The sequence below is a fragment of the Beta vulgaris genome, chromosome 4 (assembly GCF_026745355.1).
Source record: "Beta vulgaris subsp. vulgaris cultivar EL10 chromosome 4, EL10.2, whole genome shotgun sequence".
NCBI lineage: Eukaryota > Viridiplantae > Streptophyta > Magnoliopsida > Caryophyllales > Amaranthaceae > Beta > Beta vulgaris.
Window position 1 is genome coordinate 34646210 of NC_079205.1, and position 25717 is coordinate 34671926.

The following is a 25717-nucleotide window of genomic DNA, read 5'->3' on the forward strand; positions in this document are numbered from 1 at the left end:
TGGAAAATGGAAGAATTACAGTTAGATGATGAATGTGACAAGCCAAACAAGGATAAGCAAGGGTAAGTTTAATGGGCCCCATGTGAGAAAATTAGAAATGCAGTAAAATTGGTGGGAAAATAAAAGGTGGGCCCCATGTGACGGAAATTTCAAAAATTAACGTCTTTGGTAGTGTCACGTTGACGGAATCGTTAACTTAGGTAGTTGTATAAAAAAAAGTTTATATTAGGTAGTTGTTTATGAAAAGTGATATATATTAGGTAGTTGTTGACAATTTTGGCTTACTTTTATTATAAAATCAACAAAAAAAATATATGAAAAAAATTGTAATATTAAATAACTTCATCAAAAAAAACTCAAACATTATATTAAATTCAGAGAAATTTTCTATAAAGAAAAATTCTACGAAAATTTTCATTAAAATTCTTAAAAAATTATTTTAAATTCTAAAAAATCATAAGAAATTCAATCAAGATGAACAAACCAAAAGGTGCTATAAAATGCTAATTTGAAAAGTTCCGCAAAAATTTGAAGAATTTTGCAACAAATTGAAGAATTTCGCAACAAATTGAAGAGTTTCACAGCAAATTGAAAAGCTGCTGGGTCAACCATAGCACAACTTAAATCTCGCGGTATATGTGTTGAATTTGCATGAGAATTTCGCAACAAACTTGGAAAGTTTCGCAATAACTTTGAAGAATTTCAAAGCATCTTTAAATAATTCATGTAAATTTGAAGAAAATAGAGGAGAAAGAGAGGCAAAGAGAGGAGAGAGAGAGGAGGTGAAGGGTTTGAGAAGGATAATATAATTTGTTTCCTCTAGTGGAAGGTGGGTTTCAAAATAGAGAAATCAAATTTGGGCAAGTACGAGAGTGAAAAAGATGGACAACCCAACCAAACATATAGAAAAGGAGTGTGCTACTTCAATCCGTTTCCAAGCCCAAAATAATACCAACCAAACGAACCCTAAAAGTATATATATACGGTCAATCTATTAATACTAAACTAATGCCAAAGTGTAGGAACATATGTGAAGGTTCTGAAACAATTTGAGTTATTCTAATTATATGATACATCATAAATATCTTTTTCCGGAGAGAAATGACGAAACAAGCCCACGGAAGAGGTAAGTGAATTCCACCCCCCTTAGCAAGCATTTATCCGATAACCTCAAGATTATGGAGACCAATCTTTACCACTAGACTAAGAGAAGCTTGGTAATTATACATGTATATGCAACTAATACAAAAAAAAGTACATAAAATAATCTTTCTCTATGCTATTCCTACAAAAATGTCTGTTTAAATAAATAATGTCATCACTGAAGTTCTCAGTGAGACTTTGTAAGGGCTCTCATATTTCTTGCAGTTTTCATGTAGTCACTAACCCAAGTGTCCGCTGAGTTCTGTCGTAATGACTGCTGATCAATCTGTTAATAATGGTTCCTTGATACAGCATACATGCCTTGTCAGGCATGGTCGAAGAAGACAACCTTGATGGTCAGCATTTGCTTCGCTCATAATTTTGACCAATGATACCTTGCCCCAAACACCAGAAAAAAAATAAAAGAACTGCTCTTCACAGTTCTGCCTTGGACTCCATGTCGATTTCGGGTGAGATTTCAGCAACTTTCGGGATCTCAGATTGAGGAGGTGATGGCTGTGTAGACTCAACAGGATCCATTTCTTCACCTAAAATTTTTGCAGTGAACTGTTTTGCCTCTAGATCTAGGTCGATCCACTCGGGTACAATTCTTCTAGCACCCTGAGCGTATAGGGTGGTGGAAGGTGAATTAGAAAGGGAAACAAAAATGAGAATTTGCCAAACAAAGATATCCTCAAAAGTTACCTGAAGCTTGGGTTCTTTAGTCATTGGATTGTTGCACAAGTCAATAGTTTTTGCCTTGGGTTTGGTAGAATTTCCGCACCATGACTCACACCAGAGCCATTCTTGTGGGAGAGAAAAGATTGGTACTGTGTGCTGTGCATAGTTTGGAAGGTCCTGAAACAAGAGGCAGATATCATCAGCTTGATTCACATGGATAAGTTGCCTCTCACAAGGTATATACAAAGATACGAACATGCTACACAATGGATTTGATGCGGAAAATTTTGGCGTAAAGTGTTTGTATTTGTAGTAATGGTGAAAACACAATAAAGCTCTTAACTCCAATTCCATTCACAAAGTAATAACAATCATTGGCAGGTAAATTTAATTTTTGGCTTGGCCTCAAAATTTTTGTAGTCAGAGTAAAAGGTCGGGGTTGACTGCACATCATTCAATTAGGCTGATTTCAGCACTCTCCATGTGGAAAAAAAAAACATATGAGGATGAAAAATAAACCGATGCTCAAAATGATACTCTATAGGCAAGAAGTTGGATATCTTCAATATTTATGAAAAAGGAAAAGAAGAAAGAGAAATGGAGACAGAGAATATGGTAATAGGGATGGGAGACATCTAGGTACTCACCCTCCCTTTGACTTTAGCAGCAAAGTAAACATAATATGTGCTACAGGTCCTAAACTAACAAAACCAAAGTTGAGGTCCCAAAACAAAATTATTATCAGCCATTATATTGTTGAATTGTAGTCATCACTATATCAAATAGAAAAATTCTCAATATCTCAAAGTATATCTATCAACGACCCTAGAAACCCCCCGTCTCTCTCTCTAGAAAGCTCCCCAAAAATTCTCAAACCCTAAACCTCAAGCACCCCCCGCCGCCCCGCAGGCTCGCTGGTGGCCACAGGTCGCCGGCGAGCCTGCAGTTTTCTTCGTCGGCATTTTAGTTAGCCCAGTCTATCCCCCTCCCCATTTATTTGCATCGAGTCTATTCCCCTCCCCTGCGTCATCGCTCCCCTGCTTCCCCCACAACCCGTCTCCCCCTCCCCCTCTTCCTGGTTGTCGCTGGTGGCCGCTAGCTCGCCGCCGAATCCCCTTTCCCTGGTTTTGTTTGGTTTGGTTATGCTGGTGTCATGGTGTGTTGGTTCTCCCCATTCCCACGCTTGGACGTGAGAGGGTGTAAGTATTTCGAGATAAAGGCCCCATTCCGGCGCTTACACGTGGGAGGCCTCCGAGTTCACGGCTAAGGGCCCCGTTCCCGCGCTTACACGTGGGAGGGCTTCGGGATAAGGGCCCCGTTCCCGCGCTTAGACGTGGGAGGGCTTTAGGGTTCTAGGTTTACAGGTTAGGTTTACAGGTTTACAGGGGTTATGGTTTTGGAACAATTATGGTCTCTGTTTGGGAGAGGATGGTTGTGTTGTGTCACGTGTGGGGTCCAATCTTCTCGTTTTCTTGTATTGTTGAATAAGCTAGTTTCTTGTTATGTTAGTTTGTTAGGAGTTCAATTCCCCTCTCTTGTAGGGGTTGTAAGTTTAGTTTGTTGTTGTTTATTACCTCCAGTTCGTGTAGCTAGGAGGTTTGGAGTTGTGGAACAAGGTTCTTACTGGTTGAAGATCAAGAATATCAAAACAAAGATCAAGTTCAATTTACTATAGCTCCAGGCAGGAAAGATGATAACTCATCGAATTTCCAGTATGGTTGGAAGAGTACCATACCACATAAGCGGTTATATTAGTAAAATGGATGAAGATCTTCAGATTGATGTTTTAGATTATCTCTTATGTAAGGGTTGTTATTGTTGTAGATGTCGTATGGCGTTTTATTAATGATAATTTCTTTAGTTCCACTAAGATAGAAAAATAGCAGTTTGTAGATTTTGAGCAATTTCTCCAGCAATAGATTCGACGGTAGATGAGACAGCATGATGACTGTATTTTTTCTAATTTTGTCCTCTTTACTGGGGATGTGAAGACAAGACGGCAGCATTTCTGATGGAAGTGGAACGGAAACTAAATACATGACAAATATTTCATTTGTTAGTAATCTAACTCTAAGCCATTTACATTCCTACTCCATCTGTCCCAATTTATTCGCTAGGGACATTTTGCATAACATTTTAGGAAAGTGAAAAGGTAGAGACAAAGAAGTGGGTGGGTTGAGAGGCCCAACTACAGAGTAGTAGAAGTACAGAAAAATATAGAAAAAGGATATGCGGAAAATAAACTGGGCTATGCAAAAAGGAAATTGAGGCAATTAAATTGGAACAGGAGTATAAAGTATAAAAAAACACAAAGTGGGCAAGAGGAACTAATTATAACTAAACAGAATGCTTACCTTGTAATTAAAAAGAAACAGATATCTAAAATTGAGTAATCATGAAATTAGCATACCTGGTCCAGATTAGAAAGACTATTAGGATCCTTGCTCAAAGTTTCATAAACTACTCTAAGGGTATCTCCTGCCGCAGTTTGTCGGAATTTGGCCAGATCTACAACATAAAGAGCACTGCAGGATATACGATCAGATAGATGAATCTTTAAAAAATGTAGGAACTAGAAAATGTAGTTAAAGCAAACTTTCACCTTATATGATAGGGTTTTCCTCGTAAGTGCTCCTTCCAGAATCCCTGCAGCAAAAAATTTCATATCATAATTATAAACGACAATGTGCGAAGTACAACTGCAAATAATGTGTATCAGAGGTTCTACTTGTCTCCAAAATCGATAGCCATCCATATCTCTGTTGTTATCACAGAATGGCGTATATGCTAGAGGTCTCCCTTTGATATCCATGTCATAAAGCTCGCCCATATCAGCACGGACAATCTGATCTGCATCAACAAATATAACCTGCAGATTGACATAGCTAATATTCATTTATCCTCTATAATGTAAGCAATGCAAAAACACAGAATCATAAGACCAAGAAAGTGTCATGCACCAGCTCAACAAACCAAATTTAATCACAAGAGATGTGGTAAAGGGCAAGTCAATAATTGTGAGGGGGAGCTGACAAGAGGAATATGAGGTGGCAGAGTTAGTTATACCAGAGATTACTTGTACAGGAGGTCTCACAGTTGGAGATAAAGGGGGGGGGGGGGGGGGAAGGTCTAGGTGCTGGGCATCTGAAGATTGTTAAGGGAATTGGTTTGGGAGAGTGGGAGCTTCTCGAAAGCTCGCCAACTAGTGGAATCCTTTACATCATCATTTCCACATTCACGATCCTTAGTCCATCTTATCATCTCTTACATTCTGAGCTCTGACTTTTATCTTCTGTTATTTGTTAATCATCTTACCTGCTTGCTGTGACTTATCTTGCTGTGGTGTGAGGTTGATGAACTCAGTTCATCACAGAAAGATACCAGGTGTAAAGCAAGATATTACCTTATCCAATGACAGTGGAAATATAACATCAAGAAACAGGATTTTATAGGCCCAGATAATGCGTTGCTTTTCTGTCTGTTTGTGCAACCATGTAGGCCACTTGTAAGTAATCAGTTCATAATCAAACCCATATTCTCGAGCCATAAGTGGAATCACATCCTGCCAGGAAAATAAAAAGTATGAATACGAAATGACAAAATCTGTAAGAAGATTCAGCTGCTCCTACTCAAGTAAAAAGTAATTCCAACCTTAAACTTTGGAGATAAATAGTTCTTTATAAACCAAAACTTGACAGGCCGCTGAGTGTTTTTCAAGACGCTTAATATCATGATTTTCAGGAATCGTTCATATCTGCAAGATAAATAAATAATTTACATGATGAAGTGTATATATATACCAAAAAGCCAAGGCAAAAACATGACATGTTGCCACATGTACTCCCCCTTCCCCCACACAATCAAATGAGACCTATGTTACACGGACACGGGTACTAGTATAAGATACGGATACGGATCCAAGTGTCTGATACGTCATTTTCAAAAAAATTGGATAGGGGGACACCACCCTAAAGTTGTATACGGGTAGGGGGATACGACTAAAAAAAATATAATACTTACTTTATCTTAATTTTTTTATATAATTTCGTTTAAAATTTAAAAAACCAATTATTTCTCTCAAAAGTGAACAACTTAATAAAATAAAGTAATAAAAATAAGGGTAAAGCTATAAAACAATAAGTAATTACTAGCACTTCCTCCCGCGTGCTTTAGGGTACTAGAGAGAAAAGAGAAAGGCAAACAATTGTAAGTCACATGGGTCATTTTTAATTTTTTACTCTTTCCCATTGCCACCCTAGAATTTAAAAAAAAAGAAAAAAAAGAAAGGAAGGGTATATTTTTCGGTTTTTTCACCAAGTACCCCTGAGTTCTCAAAATTAACCTGGTACCTTCGTGTTTTCCAAAATTCACCTGGTGCCCTGAGGTTGTGAAAAAAACATGGCTTACCCCTGCCGTTAAGTTTCCGTTACAAACTTTATTCACCATTTACCCCTCTGGTTTGTGAGAATTTCGAATTCGACGATTGCCAACATTTCCACTCGTGTTTCTCTCTCCATCACCACCTCTCGAAAGTGAGAGAGTTGTACTGATTAGAGGTCCTTTGATCCTATTAATACAATATATCCTTAATCCTTTTTCTTCTATTTTGCTATTTTAATCTGATTTCCAGCACATAGCTGCTGCAAAGCATATAAGGTTGATTCAATAAAAACAACTACAAAAGGAATAAGTGAATACAAGCTTCTCTGCCAATAATGAAAATTTTGTAAGCAAACCAATGAGAGCGCATCAGCACCAAAGTAGTGATGAACCTACTTCTTGAATGTCGTCCGGAGAGCAAATCCAACAGCTTCACCCCCTCACTGTCTCCTATGTCAGATTTTTCCAATTCCATCATTGTCGAATGAACATTCGACCCTCCTAACAATTTTTCAAATTCAGCCTCAACCTCTGAGCTTCTTCCTTGCTAAGTGATGAAAAGTAAAAGGTGTAAGCAATAATCAACAAAATTTTTTGTGGGTTTTCATATCAACGCCTTCCCCACTCCCTTTATATCTTTCTCTCTCTCCATCCCCTTCATGTCCTTCGACATTGGATCCCCCCAGTAACCCAGCAACAAACACAACTACAACATCAGTGGCACCACCACCACGAACCAAATGGGAGGAAGGTACGAGGGGAGGATTTCGAGGTTGGAGAAGGAAAAGGGGGCGGTTTTTAGGGGTGGGAAAGGGGAGAGGGGAGGATTTCAGGGTGGTTGTGTTGGTGGTTGCGGTGGCTGGTTGGTGAGAGATGGAAAAGCGCCATTGAAAAGGAGCAGCAGGTTAGCGGTGTTGATGCTGGGTGGTGGTGCTGGGTTGGCGGTGAGGTGGGGTCGGGTTGGCGGTGCTGCCGCTGTTGGGTGGGGGCTGCAAGGGTGGGGTGAGGGGAGGTGGTGGGGTTTGGGTGGTAATGACATTAGGGTGGGGTAGGGTTAGGTGTTAGGGAAAGAGATAGGTTAATTAGGATTTAAAAGTATTAATTAGGTTTAATTAGAGTAAATTAGGATTAATTAGTATTAATTAAGTTAATTAGGGTTAATTTGGTTGATTTAACCTTAAGACTAACGGAGTTGACGGTCGTTAGTCATTAATGGGTATTCTAATGATTTTAAAAAACAGCAGGGGCACCTTGTGAATTTTCGAAAACACGAGGGTACCAGAAATCTCAGGGGTACATGGTGAAAAAACCGTAAATTTTTTCTCTTCAAGTGGTTTTCGATTACCCAGTTCAACTATTTCTCTCTTCCATTCTCCTTTGTTGCCGGTGAATACACCGGTGAGATGATTGTTGGCAACCGACACTTCAAGCATCTAACTCGGCGTCCAAACGCCCCATAATTTTACCATCGATTTTCAGATTTGGGTTTTACTACTCAAACCCTATATCTGAAAATTGAAGATAATGAAGAGAAAATGGTAACAAATAACCTTTCTTTTTCCCTCTATCTTCACTTTCTCTCTTCTCATACCTTGTCGTATCCGAGGGTAATTGCGTGTATCCGACCCGTATATCATACCCGGATCTATGTCGTGTCGAATCGACACCGGTACGGCGGCAAAAATGCCGTGACCCAGTATCATAGAATGAGACATATTGAGCAATAAAAATGTGTGTCAAAGACTCGAACCCATAACCTCTCATTTAAAATATAAATGCATTAACCAACTAATCTACAATCTCATATTGCTCTTAAAATTTTTATAACCTCCATACTTAACACCACTACAAAAGTTAATTGCAAAGTTAGATTCCTACATATTAATCAAAATTTCAAAAACAAGATTGTATTATGTGTCTGTAATTAATTATATATTTATATATATGTACTCTCTTGAACCTAAAGGTTATAGTGATCAATAATTCATATTACAATTTACTACTTAAAAAATTTAAAAGGAACAGAAAGATTATTTCACGAGCACACTCGAATGCCTATAACACTTCACTTCTCTCGAGTGTTTGATTTAACACTTCAAATTTACATTGTTAAATGATCCGAGGGCATTGCCCCAGTCAACAACTAATTATACACAAAAAAGAGATTTACAGCGACAATGACAACATAAGAAGAAACGCCATATCATACTTACAAAGACACCATATATAGTACAACCAAATTATTGTTATCTAAGGCTCCAACGCAGTATCACATAAAGAAAGCAACTATTGTAGTCTGTTAAAAAGCAATCAGGTTCAAGCTCTGCGACTAACTACAAACCATATCGCTGAGACACTGACTAATGCTATCCAGACATAGACAGTGCAATAAGATAAGATCTAAAACTAGCTTAGTTGGTAGAGTGGGGGGGAGGGGGAATGAATCCCATCTACACCACTACTTTTTCTTGCTCTCAATACATGAGGACAAATAAGTAATAAAAAAAGATGCGATATGATATCATCTAAAACTAGGCACCAAAAAATTGACTGAAACTATTTACAGTTACCACATTGCCACAAAAGGCAAGATACTTATCTAAAGCACCTTAAGCCATATATTCACCAACTTCTCATATTTAGAGATGGCATACTGTTAAAAAGGTACAAAAGCAAATAAAACAGATACATAAAAGAGTTCCTCCAATCATCAGATATTCAACTAAGGTGGAGAAAATGTGGAGTAACTCTGCTAAATAATTATGCCTTGAAACACTGCACAAATATGTTGTAGGAAACAAAAGAAAACAAATGCATAATGATTCAAGATGAATTAGATATCTCAATCTTCAATCATCTAGCATTTTGACAGAAGCGAACACAAAAATAAATCCATCATGGTCACCTTTCTTAAGTCAGAGATGAGACAAACAAAAACAATTTAAGATAGGAAGCTCTTAGGTTAAAACTCAAATATACGCACTCTCCAACTGTTGTCCGTAATTTTTTCTGGGGTCAAAATGGTTATATCCTTATAATTAAAAAATCCCACAAGCCCACAAATTAGAAATTGCCTGCAGCAATTACCAGAACAGTACTTCAAATGGCTTAAGAAGGGGCTAGATGACTCAGAAGAGATAGAAAAGCGCATTACCGAAAAACAGTAGCCCCAGGTTGGAGTGAGGAATAGGGAGAACCACAAGACTACAAGGCTACTATAGCTGTAGATACATGGCAAGCTCTTGGTCAGCTAAGATAGTTCAAGGCAAAGTTTTTAAATCATAGTAATGGTTGAGTAGTGACAGTCATCTATGAAGCATACTTTATTTTGGTGTCATTCAAAGGCTTGCAATATTAATCTTATATCGGATATACCAGCTATATTGGCCTAGTATAGCAGTGGACAAGTAATTTCCCTTTATAGCTTGCAGATTGGTTCGGTGAGTCAGAGAATGAGACCCCTTGGCTGATACCTTGCATATCAGTTGAGAAAGTTAATGCTACAATTTGCCGATCCTCCAGAAAACTACAATCTGAAAAGTGCAAGATGGCAGTCTTGACTCTTGACACTAGATACAAGATTGTTTCACATATCTGTTCCAGATACCACTTGCTGGGCATTATTCAGCAAAGGCAGACCTGCACAAGCTAGTAGCTGATGCAAGAGGACGGAGCGGGAGAGAATAAGCAGAGAGCCTTCCGGGTGATTCTGCTTTCTTCTACAGTTTTAAGAGGATGCAAAACCTCTTTTTTGGCTTGTTTTCTAGGCATCAAACTCCAAAAAAAGCTACATGCATAATAGGAAAAACCTTCCAAAGTAAACAGTTTCTTGAATATTTCCAAAGCTCGGACTGTTTAGCAATCCATTCAGGCATTTCTGGTGCTTTACATCATCAGTACCTAAACCGTTTTAGAAATGAAGAGATGCCAGCTGCAGAATATTTATGTGTCTAATAGACATACACACAAACGTCCCAACATTCTTTTTTCTAGATCTGTTTCCCCCAGTCCCCATAAACCTCGCTTTGCCACTCCCATAAACTGGATCTTAATAAAGAGTGATGCTAATACATAATATTAAATGTGATACATTATTCTCGATGCATAAATCAGATGACATATTCATCAATTTAGCTAAGTGCAAAGGAAGTCCTTTGTTTCGAACATTTCCTAAGGCTTTCATATTTCCGCCATCTTTCTTTCATACATCACATAATATGTCCCAATTACTTCCCTCGGCCTAGATACAGCCTACTCTATCATTATCAATACAAAAACCACAATATTCACTATGCATCTAAATTTGCAGTCGGCCACAATTCTAGCACCACTCAGTTATGGAATAAGTGGCCCAAAAAAATTATTAAACATTTAGATGGATCGCTTGTTAGAAAAGGCTCGACAACTATAATAATCAGCTTAGGAGATATGAGCAAAGAATGTCTTTCTAGAGATCTACACTGGTAGGATGAGTAATTGATTTGATACAGCATCCCTTTGGGCTTAGATGCTATTACATGGTGATCATCCCAAGGATGAAGCTTAGATCAAATTTGGTGCAAATGGTTCATCATTTTTCATCACCAGATTTTCAAGAAAGTGCAAGGAAACCCAAAAAAACCTCATCCACTAATTAAGTACTTCCTCTGTTATTTATTAGTAACCCACCAAGTTGCTTGGCACGCAGTTTTAAGAGCATGGTAGACAAGGTATATTGAGCAAAAATTTGGTTCGAGCACTAATTTTTCTCCATTTCTCAATATCACACATGATTCTCGTAAATTTGGTTTCATCACTAATTACCCTTATAGTTTAACAAATGAAATTTAATGAAAATATAACATTAAATTAATCTTACAAAATACTATTATAATATTATATTTTTATTGTTTTGACAAATGTATATTGAATTATTGATAGTAAATTAGTATTCAAAGGTAAGTTCAACACCGAATATCGCGTGTGACTTATAAAAGAAACAGAGGCAGTATACATCAAGTTTACAATATCTATCTGCAAGAACATGCATTAACAAAAATGAAGTGAAATGTACATAAAAACAAAAGGCAGAAAGTGATACTGAAATGCTTCACTTACAAGTGTCCTGAAGCAATTGAAAATATATTGATAGTTTTTCCATGTCGGTCATTTTTACTCTCCTGCAAAAGATAATGTTCAAGTTTTGTTATCCAATAGTTGTGCTAAAACTAAGGCAAGGTTTCGTAATGAGGAGTTACGATTTCAGAAAATGATTTTTGAGCTATAAACATATAGATTGTATTCTAGCTAAGGACTCCCTTTAAGGAGTATATCTTTCACAAAAAGAAAGGAAAAAAAAGGAGAGAATGAAAAAGGATGTTGCACCTATAGAGCATCTAAAATGAAAACGAGAATCGAAACCCATATCACTTGTATACTTAACTAACTTCTCCCATTCCACATTATTTTCACTTTATATGGCAGTGTAAATTTAGTCCTCGGTTTATCTTTTATTTATTTAACAGGATTGTCAAATTGAATACCAATGTGATACAACTTTTTTGTGTGCATAACCTCAAAATACTCTTATTTCGGTACTATAGTAAATATACTGGAAGACCATCATGCTTTAAATGATTATCTCATCTTCCAATCGCATTATAATGATTTCTTACCAATGACTTTTCTTTTTTATGTAGAAGATGTAGCCAGCACATCTAGACTGGCAAGCACGGGGTATGTAGGTGTCATAAGCAGAACAGATAAGCATTTTTACTATAAATACATCAAAAGTAGCCTCATAGGTATGAATAAGCATTGAATAGATTTTCGAAAGTAGAAATTCTAAACATTAATAGTACTGAGGGACGTATGATTTTGTTATAAATTCTCAATACCAATTCGGGAAACTCTTACGCTTGACCTGTTGACCTTAACTGTAACACCCCAAATTTTCGCTCCTCATTTTTCGCGTTATTTTCCCTTAGATGTTATTTTTCGTTAAAACTAAGGGGGCTTTTGGTTAGGGGGTTCAAAGAAAGGGAAAGGGAGAAGATTGATTCCTTTCCCTTAAAAGTTGTTTGGTAGGGGATTTTTAGTTTTCCCTTTCTGCCCTTTATTACCTCAAATCCCTCAACTTTGCTTCCCCACTCCCCCCTCCACTTAGAAACAGGGGTAAGGGAAACCCCCTTTGACCACCATCTCACTCCCACAAATACCCCACAACCGCCACACCCAACCGCCAACACCGCCAGAATTCACCCCAGCACTGGAAAACCACCCAACCACCACCGAAAATTTTCACTGGCATACCCATATTCACCGAAAAATTTCCACGACCTACGAAAATCCACCCTTGACCACCGAAAAACCACTTTCCCGGTGCAAAAACTAGCCCTAGCACCTACAAAACACCACCAAACGGTGACGAAAGAAGGGGCGATGCGAAAGAGGGGAAGAAGAAGAGAGAAAAGAAGCGGCGGAAGAGAGGAGAAGGGTATTAGGGACAAAAGGGGAGAAGGGGGGCGGAAGAGGGGAAGGGGGAGGCGGCAAAGCTACTTAATGTGAAAGACATTGTGGTGGTGGTGGTGGTAGATGGATGGATGACGATATATTAGGGTTTCCTTTACATATTTTGATTTTTGAAACAAATAACCTAACAAATCTAAGGTTTTTGTTTTCTGTTCTCCTTCTTTCCTTTCTTATACCCTTTCCCTTCCCTTTTGTGAGCCAAGCGCCCCCTAAGGGTTATGTTTATACAAAACCCTCCAATAAAAATTAGAAAAAGGAAACATCACAATAATACCGTTCTCTAGTAGACTAATCAAGATACCAAGATCAAACTTTAACAAGTAACCATGACCACCAATAACCAGTCTCTCGTCCTCTTTCTTATCATTATTTAAAGATGAGGAAATTATTTATAGAGAAAATCTTGGCCCCACCCATGGGGATTTAGTGACGACCATTGTCAGGCATCACTAAGCAGGAGATAACTTGAAAAATCAAGTAATTTATGTGTGTGGATACATAAATCCCCAATTCAACATCTCCTTAAACCAATACTTGAAGAATTTAGATAGTGTTTGCATCTACAATTCAAGTGCAAAGGATGACGATAAGCAAAATTGACTAAGAGCAGCAGTAGATTACCGCTGCAGTACTGTCACTCTTTTTTGTATGTTGACTTCCACCGATGAGACCAGAAGCCCATTTGAATAGATTTTTGTTCCAACTGCTCTGACTTTCCTGCAGCAGCATAGAACAGAAGCTAGCATCTCGACTTAAAAAAAAAAAAGAATTACTAAAAGAATACCTTATTTGTTTTTTATATAGAAACCGATGGTGGTCTATGAAGACTGACCTTTTGCCTTTCTGAGGATTGGTCATCATCATCAGCAGAAAGCAACAACTTCTCATGCTCCTTGCCCTTACTCTTCACTACTTCCAAATGAACGACTTTACCACGTAGATCATTTATGATTATACGTTTTGACAAAGTGGTCTTCTGACTTCCACCATCACCCTCTTTCAAAAGGTAAAGCTCAGAACTTCTTCCTGGTGCAAGCATCAGATACCATATCCCAGGAGAAACTTTCATTTGCCAATAGCCTAGATTTGCCATGACAAGAGTATCTACCAGATGGGGAGCGCTCTTGGTCCCAAGAATCATTTGAAGACCTCTAGGTGGATCATGGTCTTTCTCGAAACAATGACCTGAGATCAAATTTAAAAGGGAAAAAAGACAACATAATGTAAGCAGTGATTTTCATAAACCTCTGTTTTGTTCCGCCAAACAGTTCAAAAGCAGTTGAAGAATGCAGGAAGTCAATTTCCACTGAAAAATCAGAATAACTAATATAAAACCTGTAAGAACAAGCGCTTCAAGTTCAAATACAGCTTGCAGTGTCCTTGTCTCCCCCAAATTCTCTAGCAATATATTATCCAAGTCATGGCTGACACAGACAGACAGAGGGGTTACAAGCTATAAAAAAAGTCGATAGATTAAGATGAAATAACTAGGCTAAACAAAAATGTGAATAAAAAAAATAATGTCAAGTAAGATGCACGACAATGTGCATCAAAATAAATAAAATTAGAGCATACATGGCAATGACAGGCTCCACAAGCCATGTTTCAGGTACATCAAGGTTCATGGTCAATGTTTTGGATAAAGGCATATTTGCGAAGAAAGCCTTAGGACCATTCACAGCAAAGTCCGAACCACTAAAGTCATCCTGGACGAAATGATACAGTCAGTATTCCGGAGTGGCAATAGTTGCAGGTTTGGATAGAGCAGATTCATGAGTCATACCATTGATGGCACGACATATCTGTAGTAATTCTTCAGTGGAAGATCAACAAGCGAACTCTGCCATGATATGAGTACGTTAGCTTAAATAATATTTTCTGAAAAAATTAATAACACTCCCTCTGTTCTCTAATAGTTGTCATATATCAGGAATGGAGAAAAAAAGGAACGTGAAGTCTGTGTGCTACTTGTATCACTCTCAACCAGTTACCATCTGAGATTCTTGCATACCAAATACACCAATTTACCACTATTACAAGTTTGAGAAACTATAGAACATCGGAAAACAGAAATTTTCACAATTTTTACTAGAGAACTAAGGGAGTATATCTTTATGAAAAATATTAGCCAGAAATCTGTTAATCAACATGAATCTTGTTCTCTCTTGTACAACATATAAAGTTGGCCATTATATGGTACATGAACAAAGTAACAGCACAGGATGCAAGAAATAAAAGGACTAGAAGTCATCAAATTTTAGCAGGGAGAAACATATAAAGCTTCAAAGCTACAGAAGCCTAGAATGGCTTATAAAAATTATACTCAACATTTAAAGCAGACAGAATCAGACTTTCAAGATTTAACAATTTACACTCACCAAAGCACAATGCTCCAATTCCGCCCATAGTAAAATTAAAAATAGAAAGAGATTGTAAAAGCTTCGCTAGACACGTAATTGGCCTACATCATCACTCCGTCTTCAACCAAAAAAAAAAATACTCACGGGTTTTCCGAAAAACCAGCGACTAAAATTCCTGTGCAGCAACCAACATTGATTTCCAGTGTTGTCTTAACAAATAGTGCATAGTGTGCATGAGCTATTGGCCTTCTGCTGGTCCTGCACCTAGCACTAGTGCACTACCCCCACTTAGTTCACTCTCAAGAGAAAGACAGCATTCGTCTTTCGGTTACTTTGTCTACATACAAAAAGTGGACTTATGGACTTTGAGATCACAAAAGCAACAAAGCTCTGCTCAATCAGACAATCATAAAAAAAGACTCATCAAAAATCAATCATGGCTTTCGTGAGGCCTAAATTCAACATTTGCATTTTCATTTCTTCTTTTACATGTCGGTTATTAACTTTTTTGATCGCTAGCTTTCCTCTCAACTTCAAAATTTGCTTTTTTATTATGGATCTAGAATCTACAAAATTATAGGTTAAAATGTAAAACCCATATCTTCTTATTTGTATCAATCTTAATAAAATTTAGCCTAGTTATTGGCCATATACCACCTGCATATTTGAAATAATAGCTCAGTGCATTAGTTCCTAACAAAATTGTCGTGATCAATAAAGAAAATTCTTGTTCATATTAACAAGATAATTACTTTTACGAGATAGTATTTCTACAATTCATACTGAAACACTTATCTAGAGAAATCCCTTTTCAAGTTTCATTAGATAAGTCAAACATGACCTTATAGTGATGTGGAAGGAATGATGTAATTTAGAAGTTGATTTATCTGTTCAATAGGTGACCACATTTCTTATAATCTATGTATAAACTGTAAAACCCACCCACCTCTAAATTAAAAGAAAAAAAAGTTGCTAGATGAAAGCACGTAATCAACGAAATTGTAGGATTATCATGCACAATCGCCTACACCTTTTGCAATTTAATAGTGGACATGAGGCATGGATTTGACAGCTCATTCCAATGCCCAACACATATGGGAAATATTGTAGCTCCAGCATTCACCATCTGTGGTGTAAACCAAGAGTAAAGAACATTCCGCACTTCAATGTCTAAAGTGGACTTGTATTTTCAAACCTCTATAAGGACTAATTACCAGTTTAAAATTGGCATTTTGGTTTATTGGTCACAGCAAAGTGCTTATGACTCTATGAGCAGAACTTCATATTACTCACAATAGGTTTGCGTTATCGTTTAATATACTACAATTTGTCACATATCCACATACTAAATGTAAAACAATGGCTTGCAAGACAGCTGATTTAGGTATGCGTGTGGGGTGGGGGGGGGGGGGTGGAACAGAGCTTCTTTCTTCATCACCAAGCCTTTACTCTTGAAGATACAATTTTCATTGGAACAGCAGATCTCCAATGGGAAATATCACAACAGGGTCGTGTATCTATGTTCACATTCCCAGGCAGCCAAAAGTTCATGAAATGTAAGTCTTTTCTTTCCTTCTTTTGGCAATAGATATAAGGAAAGTTATTTACACAGTATCAGCTTAGAAATAACAAGTTCGGAGAACCAAAGATAACCTGAGACATAACTCACCAATGGATTAAGTATAATTCTCATGCTCGGCTGAAAATGTTTCATTAAGATCTGAAGAAGAGATGCGAGCTTCTGTCCTGACGGACTCAAGGGATCAATGACTGCATCAATATGGAGAGGGCTTTCACCAGTCAACACAACAGCACTGTGAACAACAAAAGTAAACAACATAAAAACCAAAAACAATGATAATGAAGAAGAAACAGAAGGTGAAAATTGAACAAAACTTGGAAGACAAATCAGAAAAAAAGGATCCATAAATAGTTCGGTAAAAGCAGCAAGTAATATCAGCATGACATCAAAGACTAACACAGATATTCCTTTCTATACCAACTTGAAAGGTATTTTCATAGTGCGCAAACTTCATTCATTCTTTCATCAGGAGTAGCTCTTTTCAACCCCCAATCAAAATGAATTTTCTCCAAAGTTCAGGTATAACAGGCTACAACAAGTCAACAACAAAAGTTCAAAGATACCCATGAGAATCCTCATGGACACAAGGCATCATTCTTCTGAGATATCCCAGAGTTCAAAAGAAAGTGTTTTTCTTATCAAAAGACAGCACTTATAAGGTTTAAGGTTATCACTTAACCTGTATGTTGCCTGCAAAATCTCAAAACGAGCACTTTCAGTACTTCGATCTCGTATAGCCATAGATGAAGAGACAAGCATGATAACATCACTGATGAAATTGCTGCAAGTAACCAAAAAATAAAAAATAAAGAAGTTATCTAAACCATTAGATCATATAGACTGGAGGGAGTAAAGATCAGAATAGCAGAACAAGAACAAGCAGTAGAAAGAGGAGAACCTCGTTAGAGAATCAGGATCTACGTTCTCCCACTTTAAATCATCAAAGATCTCGGAAATATGCTTTATTCTCTGCTTAAACTCAAATGACTCCAATAAATGCAGATCATGAGACAGGAAAGTACTTTCCTCAGGAAGAACAGTCACCTGAAAAGGAGCAACATTAGAAGTAACTAAGATTAACATAGCAGAGAACGTGGCAAAAAACACACCCTTCCATTGGTGAAGACTACATTTAGACTAGACTCATGCCCAAGGTGCTTGTGTAGAAACAGAGCCACCTGCACACCAGCATTAACTTATTAGTGAACCTCGAAAAATTGAATATTCAAATTTATATTAAAAAAAACCTGGAAGAAGTCTCAATGTATCAAAACTAACAAACCCAAAGTAGGATGCAAGAAATACAGAGATTGAAGAAAAGCATTGAGAAGGAAAACAAAAACAAGCATTATAAAGGATGTGCACTAAACACCCTTCAAACTCCAAAATTAGAAATATCAAAAAAAAGAATAGCAGCTGGTACAAGGCATGTAAAGAATAAATAATCAGATACCTTATTCAATTGTTTTTGCAAATCGTCAACCGAAAATTCAGTAAGCAGAGAGCTATAGCCCTTAGATGGCAATTCATTCACATCTGCTAGATCAGAAACTTTTTCAATAAATGTTTTAATGCCTTCTGTCTGCTTCGAAGGATTTTTCATGAAGATATTCTCATATAAAGAGCATAGCTGATCCAAAAACTTCAATACCCCCTTTTTATGGCTGCATAACAGACACGCATGATAAGTACATAACTATGATAATATTAAAAAGATCCAAAAAACAACTTTAAAGCAACCTATATTTCTATATGCATGAAAGAAGATAAAGCATCAAAGTATATGTGCTACCCACAAGTCTATTAGTTAGCAAGATGTCATACACACCTATATGAAGATGTAGTGACTTGGAAGATCTTTACAAAAAGGAGGCCAGGTGAATCAGAAGCAAGATTCGGGACAAAGAGTACACCTACACGGGATTTTGTGGACCCATCTACCTGAAATTGATGAAATAACCAGTTGGGGTAGGGGGAAAAAGTAATTAGCTGGGCAACTAACTATTCAACAAACTTAACATCCCAGAATAAGAGACTAACAAGATAACGTATTCCTTCTCGGAGAAACTTCAGCCCTTTTGTTGATGTCAAATCAATGGCAAGAAGATGTGTCACCGGTTTCACTTCATCAATAGCTGAAATAGAGTGTGGCCCGAACAAGTGATCAGTTAAACATAAAGATATGGATATTGTAGGACAAATCATGCCAAATGCAAACAAAACTTACTTTCAGGGGAATGGAGGTAACTCATCTCATGAAGAGCAGACTCCTCATCAAGAATTGAATTGGAAAGTGATACAAACTTAGGCTTCACCTTTCCATCAGCTATAATCTACATAGGAGCATACATAAAGCAGAGATCTTAATTAAAGACGAGAAAACCCATAGCATTCAGTTATGTGTTACAAACACATACATGCCCACATTCTAGGAACTCCTTGATGCATTACCAGTGGATTGTAGCGTCGTATACCATTCTCAGACAAAAATTTATCCAACACGTTAGTGTCTGAATCAATGTTGCCATAGTAGACTTGTTCCTGGATCCTAGGCAGCTCATCATTCATAGCGTTTAACAGAGCTTCCTGATTTTAAGAATTTTAAAAAGACAAGTTAATTGTTACGCTCAGACAGCAATAGAGTATACAATAGATGATAACTGCAGAATTTTGTTTTAAAAAAAATTGAAAAGGAAACTCCACAAAATGACTAAGCAAGTCCAGATAAGACCTGGAATGTTCTCAAACAGATGTAGAAACCAGCAAACGTAGCATTTAAAAGTACGAAACATTTTCATTGTTGAAAAAATCAAGTAACAAAGAGGAAGGCAAGAAGTCCAACATATCCAAGAAAGAGAAAGGAGCACTTCCAATCATGCTTCACATAGATCAAGACATGCCAGAAAAAGCCCTGTAAGCATCAGTTATAATGAGCCAAACCATCACCCTCGCCAGATGAAACCTGACTAGAATCCTAATCTATAAATATACAGCCATTTTAAACCAAAAGCACCCATAACATAGATGGTGATCAACGTAGAATCTTAATATCTTATACCTTTTAAATCTATCAAAACCAACATAAGAGACCTCCAATGTTTCCAAATACAAAAAAGTAAAACACCCATGGTTATGAAAGTCGGATTTCATAAATGTGAAGCCAATTTGGCTGACAATCTCCTTTCTATCCACTACAATACTTCTTACTAGGAGGATACATTATACACCATGGTGTCAAAACAAGGCCGCATCGTATCGTATCGCCCGTGTCGCAAAGGTTTTCAAATCTACCAAACCGATATTACCCGCATCGTAAAGGTGTAAAAAAAAAATCGCATTTTAGGCGGGTTTTAGCGATATTCCATGGTTTAAGCCGATATTTAGTGGTACGATAACCGCATCATCCCTGTTGCCGCATCACCGTGACCATTACCGCGACCGTGACCGAAACCGTATTTTCGAACTATGTTATACACGGCCACATAGGGAAAAAATGACAGGTTTTGTAATGCTCACAATTGCTTAAGAGGATTTGATGGCACTCAGGTATACATTTATTTCATAGTGTTTCACCCAAGTGCGCATGAGTGAGCACAAAATGCACTGGAAGAACATGTGTCTCTGTTCGGGGGTTTTGGGTCTTGGATGCACATTTGGTAACTTGCAGGCCATGATGGGTCAGATCGTACGCATGGTATTTGATCGAACCACGTATTGAGCTTGCGGATGGGAGAGCTTAAGGTCAGATACTTAGTGTTAGGAAATAGGTGTTGTAGTTTGATTAATGCGGAACAGAAAATCAATGAAATAATGAAGGTGAGAAAACTATAAAGATGAACAAACAAATAACACAAGGATTTACGTGGTTCAGTCAAATTTGACCTACATCCACAGGTGGGGATTAGAGCTTCTTCACTATAATGGAGAAAATCAGAGAGAATAATACAAGAGTCCTAAATCTAGAGGCTAAAAGTGTTCATAAGTTTGTTAATAATAATGAACACTAAGAGCCCTTTTATAATCATAAGGAACCCGTACAAACCCTAAAAGATAACTTAAGAACGAAAAAATATCAAGATACGCGTTCAGCGCCCGACCCCAGGGTGTACCCCGCGCCCGCGGGCCAGTCATCCCCATTCTCACAGATGTTCTGCCCGCCCGCGGGATATAGCCGCGCCCGCGGGTTTTCGAGCCCGGTACGAAACAGCTTCGTCAGTCATTCGTAAAACGGGCTAACTTTCTCGTTTCTTATCGGAATTGGCATATGACCTATCATTGGAAAGCTCTTTGAACAAGCTATCACCTCCAATTTGAATCACATCAAAACCATTTATAGATTGGGATAATGTGCATTCAAAGTCAGCCTTATGCCATTCACAAGATTTCAAGTCATAATTAACAAATCTCCACCTTGACTTGAAACCGATCAAACAAGGTAACTCCACCTTGAACCAAGAATGATGCTCAACAACAACAAAAAACACCATAGAACCTCCACCTTAAACAAAATTCCATAAACCTACCCATTGTAGGCAATCCAGAACGGACATCTTCTATAACTTGTGTACCGATGCATCTTCGAACACAAAATCCGTATACAAAACCATCACATGGCCTAGATCGAGAGTATAAAGTCACCAACGCCAAGCATGCTTCCTCAAATTGACCAAACTCTCTTCAAACACTTCTTCATCTCAACAACAAACTCAAAAGCAATTCTAGAAACTGAATGACAACAATAATTTCTAAATTGCAATAGTACTTAATAAACATAAATACCAAATTTGAGATAAGAAATAGCATAACTAGAACAAAATCTAATGCATAACCAAGATTGTTACTTTATTGGAAACTCAAAAACAATCTATCATAGACTCCATAGCAAAATCCACACGGTTTCTCGTTTTACCAAGAGATCTCAAAAGGGCACCAAACATAAAGAGATCGTAGAAACCGCAGCCCCAAATCTTGTAACCCTAAAGTGCAAGATCATCATCAAAAACAGCGTCGGCAATATTTGCAGATTGACCCTCATTGGACCTTTCTCCATTTTTCTTCTTTAATTTCCAACACTCAGATTTAATATGACCCTTCACATGACAATAGTTACAGATTTTGCCTGAATTCTTTCCACCATGAGCAGCCAAAGCATTTGTGTTAGCAGAATTATTAGATTTATTAACTAATTTATTGTCAATTAAATCTCTCTGAGTTAAGGCCTCCTTAACATCCTGCAAACTCAAATCATCTTTACCATATAATAAGGTATCTCGAAAGTGCTTATACGAAGGTGGTAAAGAACACAACAACCTAATAGCCATATCCTCATCATCGATCTCAACATCGATATTTTGCAAATCCATAATTATAGAGAAGAATTCATCTAAATGAGACTCAAGCGGTTTACCTTCTTCTAGACTGAGATCATGAAGTCTAGATTTTAGTAGTAGACGGTTGGTCACAGATTTTGTCATATAAAGTGACTCCAACTTCAACCACAAACTCGCAGCAGTCTCTCTTTGGCAACCTCTCTCAAAACTTCATTAGATAGACTTAAATGAATTGCTGAGAGTGCCTTCAAATCCATATCCTCCCACTGATCATCCGTCATATCCGAAGGCTTTTTGGATGCACCTACCAAAGCCTTGTAACAACCACTTTGAACCAGGATGGCTTTCATCTTTAATTGCCATAGGCCAAAATTTACTTGCCTATCAAATTTCTCAATATGTATTTCATTGACATAATGAAAAAATCAAACTTTTTCTATAAACACTTAAGATCTTAAAACAACCAAGCTCTTGATACCAGTTTGTTAGGAAATAGGTGTTGTAGTTTGATTAATGCGGAACAGAAAATCAATGAAATAATGAAGGTGAGAAAACTATAAAGATGAACAAACAAATAACACAAGGATTTACGTGGTTCAGTCAAATTTGACCTACATCCACAGGTGGGGGATTAGAGCTTCTTCACTATAATGGAGAAAATCAGAGAGAATAATACAAGAGTCCTAAATCTAGAGGCTAAAAGTGTTTCATAAGTTGTGTTAATAATAATGAACACTAAGAGCCCTTTTATAATCATAAGGAACCCGTACAAACCCTAAAAGATAACTTAAGAACGAAAAAATATCAAGATACGCGTTCAGCGCCCGACCCGCAGGGTGTACCCCGCGCCCGCGCGGCCAGTCATCCCCATTCTCACAGATGTTCTGCCCGCCCGCGGGTTTTCGAGCCCGGTACGAAACAGCTTCATCAGTCATTCGTAAAACGGGCGTAACTTTCTCGTTTCTTATCGAAATTTGGCATATGACCTATCATTGGAAAGCTCTTTGAACAAGCTATCACCTCCAATTTGAATCACATCAAAACCATTTATAGATTGGGATATATGTGCATTCAAAGTCAGCCTTATGCCATTCACAAGATTTCAAGTCATAATTAACACTTAGGGAGGCTCATTTTACGGCTGGATTGCAACTTGCAAGTTGAAAGACGGGTAGATGCGCATTTGTTAACTGAAAGCCCGTGAGAGGTAAGGGTGTTACATGTTTAACTTCATAATCTATAGTTTTGCATGCATAATAGTTAAGTTTCATTGCGGAAGCAGCTTCGATAAGAACGTTGACTCACTTGGAGACCATATCACTTAGGTGACCATAGCCTTACAAATCAAAATAAAAGAGGAAAACACTTTGCAAAGGAGCTTTTCACTGAAGGACATAGAAGGAACCAAATTACAGAACACACCAGAAACAAAAAAGAAACAATCAAATGTTTTCGCGTCAAGGGTGTGAACGCCAAATCGAATGATAGCAATTTATCAGACTATCAACCATGAGAATCTCCCCAACGAAAAAAAAAGCAGACTCATTCCCAATACATCATTATCAGTACTTAAAATGCAAAATTGAGATCATGGATTGAGGATGAGCGATAAAAAAAGGGAAAAGGATACAGAATGATTGTATCTCTTCCCAAGGATCCTCCAAAAGCGTCCCTAATACGTACACAATACATGACTGGGAAAAAATATGGCAACACATTTGAGATAATGGGCCTGAGAGATCCTGATATGGTATTAACTGCCACTCTGCCAGTATGTAATAGGAATAAGAAACAACTAGCAAATAATCAAGCTCGTCAAACTCTCAATCATATGAATTTTCTTAAATGGAAACAAGCAAACTCATCTCAATTGCACAGATACCTAGTTCAAACGTACAGATGAGATTGTGATGAACTGAGGATGATCAATTCACCAGGGAAAGGATAGAGAATGAATGTTTCCCTTCCCAAGGATCCTTCCATCATCCCTGTTACAACCCAATAGAGCAAGACAAGTGGCGAAATATCCAAGATGAAATTATGGAGTATGGACTCAACAAGACCTAATATGATAATACCCTGCTAGTGTGTCTTACCCATTCTGTTGAAGAATGTCTGCTCCATATCAGCCAGAGCAAAACGCTCTTGTGGATAGCCAAAGCCATTTTTCCAGCAAAGAAACATATTTGGATGCCAAGTTATTCAATATGAGCCTCCTTTCTATATCCTGGTTTGCACTCCAAAAACAATTTCCCAGCATTTCTAGTACATATTATCACGATCCATACTGATCTCTAACTAAATATTTGAAAGCTTAAGGTGGCAGCCAGCTAGGTAGCACCAAGAGATACGGAGATGGGGATGGAAAAGGGTAAAATCAGAAACTCTAAGAACAGGTACGGCATGGATTCGGCAAAAAACACTATATAAAATATAATATTATATGAATTAAAATCCATATAAAAGTCGCTTTTTCTGTCAGTAACAATTATAATAATGAAGCAGTGGAAGAAAGGGAAAATAAGTGAAGGGGGCCACACATTTAGAACACATTAATAAATGAAGAAAGCCTAGACTTTAGATCATGTGTCTCCTCAGAAAGGCTAGAAGAAAAGAAAAAGTAGATAAAAAAAACATACATTGTCGACATTTCAAAAAGAGGCGGTGGAGAGAGAGAGAGAATGAGAGAGAAGAAAAGAAATGCTGCAACCAAACTAAAACATCCAAAGCACTCGCCCAAGAAGGTCCTCAGAGGATGAACCGTGCTGTTCAACCCTAGATCTGAGAGAAAGACAAAGCAAGGGGACGTCTTTAAGCTGCTCAACCCGTCCCCAAGACGTCCTTACCAAGTACTAACTGTCCTTGGCTCCTTGCCGTGAGTTGTCCCTAATTGAATCCACAGTTCCCACTTCTCAAAACACATTCCAGGGACGTTTTTCCGGCATACCAATATTGTACCGACCCGTACCCGTCCCTGTCCCAGTACGGGAAATGGCAATTGCGAGAAGTGTACATGCTTCATAGGCGGCCAATGCAGAAACTTCAACACAATAGTGTTACTATTACTATTTCAAGGGCCATAGATCTATTTTACAACAATTACATACAAATAGTGTACCTCGTTTGAGTTGTACACAAGTCCATTCATTAAGAGGCAGCACTTGCGCTTTGATAACCCAAGGTTGAAAACAAGCATGGAACTTTCCTTAGCCACATCTTCAAAAGACTTCTCCTTTTCCAATTTTAGTAGCACGTCTTGGGGAGGAGACTTTGACTGACTTCTACATAAATAAACAAGAGTGTCAAAGTCAAAAATACAAAAGCAGATACAAATATTTAACAAACGTACGCTAAACCTTAATTTTGGATTCTCAAGTACAAAGATAAAATAGTTTATAAAGTAATCATGCAAACTCAATTCATGTTCCCAAAACTCACAATACTGCATCTATAAATGCTCCTTCCACTTGATGCCTCTCTGGGGTCTCTTCACCAGAATCACCAGCCTCTGTGTGAACCTAAAAGATGGAGAAGTCATTCCTGAGGACTTTAAGAAACAAAAGACTACTTCGTAAAAAAAAACAAGGACAAAGAGACAGGTTGGTTAATGAGATTCAGTATTACTCCAATATAACTAGCGATAATTAAGAATCACATTAGCACCATTACATGTGCATGATACAGACCCATCATTTGATTGTTTAGAATTAAATAGGGTAAAGAGGTCACAT

At 37.7% G+C, this 25717-nt stretch overlaps 1 protein-coding gene across 4 annotated transcripts in view; it reads right to left on the minus strand.

Moving 5' to 3' along the window:
* Window positions 1-962: 962 nt before the first annotated feature.
* The window catches only part of LOC104883782 (UDP-glucose:glycoprotein glucosyltransferase), a 45399-nt gene continuing 20644 nt past the window's right edge, over window positions 963-25717 (minus strand). The window contains exons 14-37 of one of the 4 annotated variants that reach the window (XM_019247448.3): window positions 25425-25504; window positions 25105-25264; window positions 19108-19242; window positions 18884-18989; window positions 18697-18791; window positions 18485-18597; window positions 18110-18320; window positions 17766-17834; window positions 17555-17700; window positions 17336-17437; window positions 16744-16888; window positions 14498-14554; window positions 14290-14420; window positions 14050-14138; window positions 13547-13899; window positions 13336-13431; window positions 11302-11363; window positions 5476-5578; window positions 5228-5386; window positions 4553-4693; window positions 4427-4470; window positions 4235-4349; window positions 1849-2001; window positions 963-1764 (exon numbers count right to left, since the gene is read on the minus strand). In XM_019247448.3, coding sequence (XP_019102993.1) covers window positions 1579-1764; window positions 1849-2001; window positions 4235-4349; window positions 4427-4470; window positions 4553-4693; window positions 5228-5386; window positions 5476-5578; window positions 11302-11363; window positions 13336-13431; window positions 13547-13899; window positions 14050-14138; window positions 14290-14420; window positions 14498-14554; window positions 16744-16888; window positions 17336-17437; window positions 17555-17700; window positions 17766-17834; window positions 18110-18320; window positions 18485-18597; window positions 18697-18791; window positions 18884-18989; window positions 19108-19242; window positions 25105-25264; window positions 25425-25504 — 3051 coding nt within the window. In that variant the 3' untranslated portion in view covers window positions 963-1578. Of the gene's footprint in view, window positions 1765-1848; window positions 2002-4234; window positions 4350-4426; window positions 4471-4552; window positions 4694-5227; window positions 5387-5475; window positions 5579-5712; window positions 6752-11301; window positions 11364-13335; window positions 13432-13546; window positions 13900-14049; window positions 14139-14289; window positions 14421-14497; window positions 14555-16743; window positions 16889-17335; window positions 17438-17554; window positions 17701-17765; window positions 17835-18109; window positions 18321-18484; window positions 18598-18696; window positions 18792-18883; window positions 18990-19107; window positions 19243-25104; window positions 25268-25424; window positions 25505-25717 lie in introns of those variants that run through there. The other 3 variants (XM_010668342.4, XR_008969030.1, XM_048643052.2) reach the window with 3 other exon arrangements.